The sequence below is a fragment of the Platalea leucorodia genome, assembly GCF_965183815.1.
Source record: "Platalea leucorodia genome assembly, chromosome: 10".
In the NCBI taxonomy this organism is placed as follows: Eukaryota; Metazoa; Chordata; class Aves; order Pelecaniformes; family Threskiornithidae; genus Platalea; species Platalea leucorodia.
In genome coordinates, this window is record NC_138832.1 from 12511550 (window position 1) to 12516992 (window position 5443).

Here is a 5443-nt window from a genome sequence, read left to right on the forward strand (position 1 = left end):
CAGTGATTATCTTAAAGACTATTCCACCAGAAGTAATTTCCCACCCCCAAATAAAGCTCAGACTTCACCTGAGGCTCTGGTATCAGTAAGACTCATAGCGAGAGCACAAAAAGTTTGACAACAGCCCTTCCCACCAGGCACAGCTCACAAATGCAGGCTTCTGCCATCCCACCCATAGTCATGCGACTCGCAGGTGCACAAGGAGGTGGAAGGCCCAGAACAGCACAAGGAGAAAATGTCTGTCCCTGCCACAGCCCAGAGAAATCCCTGGGTCTCTTCACCGTGGAGGCACCCCGGAGCCCTGCACACCTGCGGGGCCCAGAGATGACCGCAGGCTTGTGAGAGCCAGGTATGCACCAATGCTGCTTTGGAGAGGTGCTCCCTGTGTCATTGCTGGGCCTCCGCCCTAGCAGTGAGGTGACAAAGGCTTCTCAGATCCAGCCTCCTGCCCTGGTTTTGGCAGCCCTGTGGGCTGGTGTGAGGGGTGCCGCCAGCCGCCCCCCAGCAGGGTCCCACGAGCACCCAGACTTGCCAGCACCTTCCCGGGTGTGCGCGGGCTAATAGCCCTGCTAGTGCTTGCGCACCTCCAGGGGCTGGCAGCGGCCAGGGGCTGTTCCCAGCAGAGACGTGATGGGGACTCTGTTTCGCGGGGGAAAAGATCCCAGGCGGGCAGCGAGGCGAGGCTCTGAGCGGCAGCTGGCGGTGCTCCCGTTCCACGTCTGGGACCGCGCCCCCCGCCGCGGCACCGCCGGGCGCCGGCTGCTCGGCACCAAGCCGCTGCCGGGGCGGGGGCGCAGCCGGGCTGCGGCACCGGCGCGGCGGCGCTGCCCGCGGGGCCGGCCCCATCCCGCCCCCGGCCGCCTGGCTCCGCCCGGCGCCGCACGGCCCGCAGGCCTACCCCCGCTGCCTCACGGGCGGAGCGTGCGGGCAGCCCGCGGCGGTGCTGGAGCCGGGGCCGTGCGGCGGAGCCGGGCCCGGGCCGCTCTGCTGGAGCCAGCGGAACCGGCTGCAGCTGCTGGCGGCGGCGGCGGCGGAGCGGCGGCGGCGGCCGGGCGGCGGGATGACCCTCAAGTCGGGGCGCAGCGCCAGCGCCAGCAGCATGCGGACTGCGCTCTCCGACCTCTACCTGGAGCACCTCCTGCAGAACCGGGCCAAGCCCGAGGTGAGCGGCGGCGGGAGGGCAGCGCCTCCCTCCGGCCCCGACCCACCCTCCCCGCGGCGGCCCCGGCACCCCCAGGGAGAGCGCGCCTCTGCTCCCCCGGCCCCGCCGAGGCCGGGCAGGGAGCCCCGGGGTGCCCCCCTCCATCCCACTCCGCTTGTGCACCTCCTTCCCCGCGGGCCCTTGGCCCAGCACCCTCCGCCCAGCTCAGGCCCGGTGTGGCGCCCCCGGGGTCCCCCTCCGTCCCGTCCCTCCCGCACACGCAGAGGGGAGCAGGGCCCCTAGGGCAGAGACCCCGCGGCGGGCAGGAGGTGGGCATCCAGGTATGTGCCCTCTATGTGGCCCTCTACTGGTGTCCCCAGCACCCCAGGAGTGGGGCTCCTTGCTGGGGGATGTGGGGTGCCTTGGGGGAATGGTCAGCCAGCGTGGCCAGCACCGCATGGCCCGGCAGGGAAGGATGAGCTGGGTGGAGGGAAGGAAGGCTTCAGCATCCTGCCACGGAGGAGCTTATGCTTGTTTTGCTGCAAAGTTGTAGCTGGTCTGAACTGGAACTGCCTGTCACATGAGCTGATTCAGCTGCTGAGCAACCTCCAGGTCCACAGCATGGGCTGGAAGGGGGGTGGTGGTGGGTCTCGGCCCCAGAGAAGGAGGATGCAACCAGCCCTTCTCACACCTACCCTGGAGCAGGGAGTGGGCTGGGGAGGCACACGCACCCCACCTCCAATGGAAGGAGAGCAGGCTGCACCAGCTGTCTTGGTTGTGCTGGGAGGGCTCCTTCCCCAGCCAGTGTCATTTGGGGTAGCTTGGGTACAACTGGGAGAAGGTCAACAGTTCCCAGTGCTAAGCAGCTGGTGCTTTACTCCCAGCAGAGATTTTCGACTTTGAACAGGAGTCTCTGACGGAGCCATGGCACGACATGCCTGGGCTGAGGTTTCCTTGCGGCTGTGGGGAGCCTCTGAGAGCAGGGGGGAAATTTGCCTGAAGTGCTGTCCTTGGCCCATCCTGTTGGACACTACAGCATCCAGAAGAGGCTTGTCAGATCTGTCCCACAGCAGTGATTCGTGCGCTTTTTTGGCTCAACCCTTGGCAGAGTGCTTTTAAAAAAAAAAAAAAAAAAAAAAAAACAAAAACAAAACCAAAAACAAACAAACAAAACAACAACAAAAAAGCTTTTAAAGCAAAGTGCCTGGATCAGGCAGCTGCTGAGAGGAGCTCTCCCATCCCTCTGCCTGCAGGATCCAGGCAGAGGGCCTGCCTGGCCGCAGGCAGAGCAGGGATAAATTGCCAGTGGCAGCAGGGCATGGAGAATGTAGGAACTGGCCTACAGCTCCCTGGCGTTACAGTATGTTTATTCCAGTAGGGGTAAAGAGAGAGATGGCGAACTGGGATTTGCGTGGGGCCTTTTAAGAGGACCTGTATAGGGCTGGCACCCAACTGGGATTATGTGTCCTGAGCTTGCCATTCGTTCATGTGCTTGTGCATGCAGACGGTGCTGGCCCACGGTGGCTGTGGTCCGCGCTCTGGGACAGCAGGGACATTGCCCAGCAGCAGCTCTCGGGAGGGGTGCTGGGTCTGGCTGGCTGCTCCTTGGCTGGAGTCAAACAGAGCGGCCAGGAGGTTTCTCTTCCCCATTTCCTCTGGCAGAGTCGCGTGCTAGGAAGTGCCGTGACGGCAGGGCACGCAAACCCTCGGCGAGTGGAAGCCGTGTCATTGCTAGAAAACAAGATGAAGTGGAGGAAGCTGCTTGCCCTCTTCCCTTGAGTCCCACCACATGCCTGCATATCTTTTCCTTATCTCCAAACTGGCAAATACACCTACCAAAGAAGTGTGGGCTTTATTCCTAGCTGTGCACCTGGTTGGCAGGGTGACCTTGGGTATCTCCCCTTATCGGCTATGACTCAGTTCCCCAGCTGTAAAATGGGCAGTGAATGTGACCTTTGGGAGTGTGGTGGAGAAGAGGAGGGTACTTCTGGAGAGAGCTGAGCCTGAGGGTGCAGAGGGGACACTGCGCTTCCCTGTGGGCAGGAGTTCCTGGCATCCAACTGGCGCCAGCTCCAGAACAGACCGAGGCCACAGTCCCTAGAGACCAAATCCTGAAATGACCACAGGCAAAACTAGTGGTTGGAAGCTGAGCAAAACTTCTGGGCTTTACCAAAATGAAGTGGGGAGGGCTGGTTCTAACTTTTTCATCTGAAATGCATTTTGCCACGTTCCAGTCTGTAACAGCTGCAGGGGAAAAGCCATTTTGCAGGGCTTGTTCTGGAAGGTGGGGATGGAGCAGCTGGGCAGCATCTGAAGATTTCTTCTGTCAGTGTTGTGGTTTTACTGACTCTCCCTTGGAGATGACCGGTTTCACAAACACATTTGGAAGGCTGCATCAGCCTTTCCTGGTGGGAAGATGGTGCCTTGGCAAAACCGACTGTGCTCCCTTGAAAATCTGTCCCTTCTCCATTGCAGCACTTCATGCTCTGGAGTCAGTGTGAGGGCATGCAGAGCTGGCGGCATCTTCTGGCCTCCACGACTGTTTGTATCCGTCCTATTTCTCTGTTCCCCTTCCCACTGCGACCTGTTGGTGTTGCTGCACCTTTTCCCAGTGTCAGGAATGTAATCCTGTTTGATTTAAATGCTTTTTTTTCTTTTTTTTTATAAAAACCTGGATCATATTGCTGGAAGGGGTGTTGGGTGAGGTTGCTCTTGCAGTTGTGCTGGCAGACCTGAGAAGGCAGTAGCCCCCAGCAGAAGGCAGAGATTAATTACTTCTAAATGTCCACATGGCTGTTGCTCCGGAGCCTGCTGGAGCAGCCCAAAAGCAACTCCCAAGCTCATTTTTTTTTTTGCTAGTTTGCTCTTTTTACACATTGCTGTGTTTTTTAAGCTGTACTGAGACCATGATGCCCGCATCTGCTGGACGGTGGGGAGGTGAGGTTGGAGCACTAGAAGGCGGGAGGAGAGTTTTCTGGGCCAGGACATCTCTGCACCAGTGTCCCAGCCTCCTTGCACACACCTACGGTGATTATAATGTGAGGGGTGATGATTCCTGGAGGGAGCTGGGATTTTGTTGCTCGCTGTGGGGAGCAGAATGTGTCTCCCTGCCAGCTGAGAGGGCAATCCCAAGGGATCCCGGCTCCAGGGTTCCCTCCTGCATCCGAGCTGCTGTACTTTGGGGGCCCGCTTTGCAAAGCCAGCAGCATCTGACCTTTCTCCACATGCTTGCCAGGGAGCCCTGCTCTTCCAAGGCCACCTGATATTGAAGTCTGTTTGTTAGAGCAGCAAGGAGAGCCCAGGAACCAAACCACTAAACGTGCCCTTTGCACTAGGGTGCTGCTTTCCCCAAGTGCTGCTTCAGCCTCCTGCAAACAAGCTGCCCAGTTAATGTTTGATTTGCCCAGTGGCGTGCAGCCTGGCTGAGCCAGCACAGCAGCAGGAGCAACCCTGGCAGACAGCGCTAACCCTGCCAGGGGACAGGATGCCAAGCCCTGGGGTTTTCACTGAGGATTGCTCTACACTCACTGAATTCCCTCTTGGCAAACACTGCCCAGGGAAGCTGGTGTCCTTCCCTCTACCCTGGGATACGGGGCAGAAATCCAGAGTCTTGAGAAAAACGGAGGCAGGGAGCTGGGGTGTATCTCTTTAACCCGTGGAGCTGGTGGCTTCTCTGTGCATTGCCCCCTGGAGCAGGATTTGTGCGTGAGGATTTGTACCCTCGCCACCCAGCTGCAAGGCACCCGTAGGGCTGCTGAGTGCTGGGTGGGGCCAAGCAGCCCCAACTGGGGCTGTTCGACCCTGCCCAGCACCCAGCAACCCTATTGCACAGCTCAGCCCTCCAGCCTCCTCGGCCCGTGTCTGCCACAAGGCTGGCCCCAGCAGTGACTGAGCCCGGGGCTGTGCAGAACCGGCAGTGGCTGGTGGCCACAGAACCAGCTTTTAGCAGCACTGTCAGATGTTTCCTGCGGAGAAGTGTGTAAGTAGCAGGGTCTGGCCTGCTGCCAGCATGACTCGAAAGGCTCTTGAGGTCACAGGCTATGCCGGGCCAAGCCAGCCGAGAGTATAGCGGTTGCCAGGAGAGTGCAGGGTAGGTTATCCAGGCGGCTGGCTCACGTGCATGGACTGCGAGAGCTGTGCACGTCTCCTGTCTCCGGCTTCTGGATGACCAACACTGGGGCTGGAATCTGCCACCCCATGAGTTCTGGTCCTCCTCGTGAGCTGGGCATTTTCACATCCCCATGCACTGGCTTCCCAGTGTGGTCAGCAAAAGCCCACACCATCCCAGCATGGCTCTGTTTG

General features: G+C 59.7%; 1 protein-coding gene across 1 annotated transcript in view; it reads left to right on the forward strand.

The window, feature by feature from the left end:
• Window positions 1-1060: 1060 nt before the first annotated feature.
• LOC309595705 (coagulation factor VIII-like) overlaps window positions 1061-5443 on the forward strand; it is a gene marked incomplete at its 5' end in the record, with an annotated part of 11785 nt that continues 7402 nt past the window's right edge. The window contains 2 exons of the mRNA XM_082322963.1: window positions 1061-1162; window positions 1426-1482. Coding sequence (XP_082179089.1) covers window positions 1061-1162; window positions 1426-1482 — 159 coding nt within the window. The remainder of the gene's footprint in view (window positions 1163-1425; window positions 1483-5443) is intronic.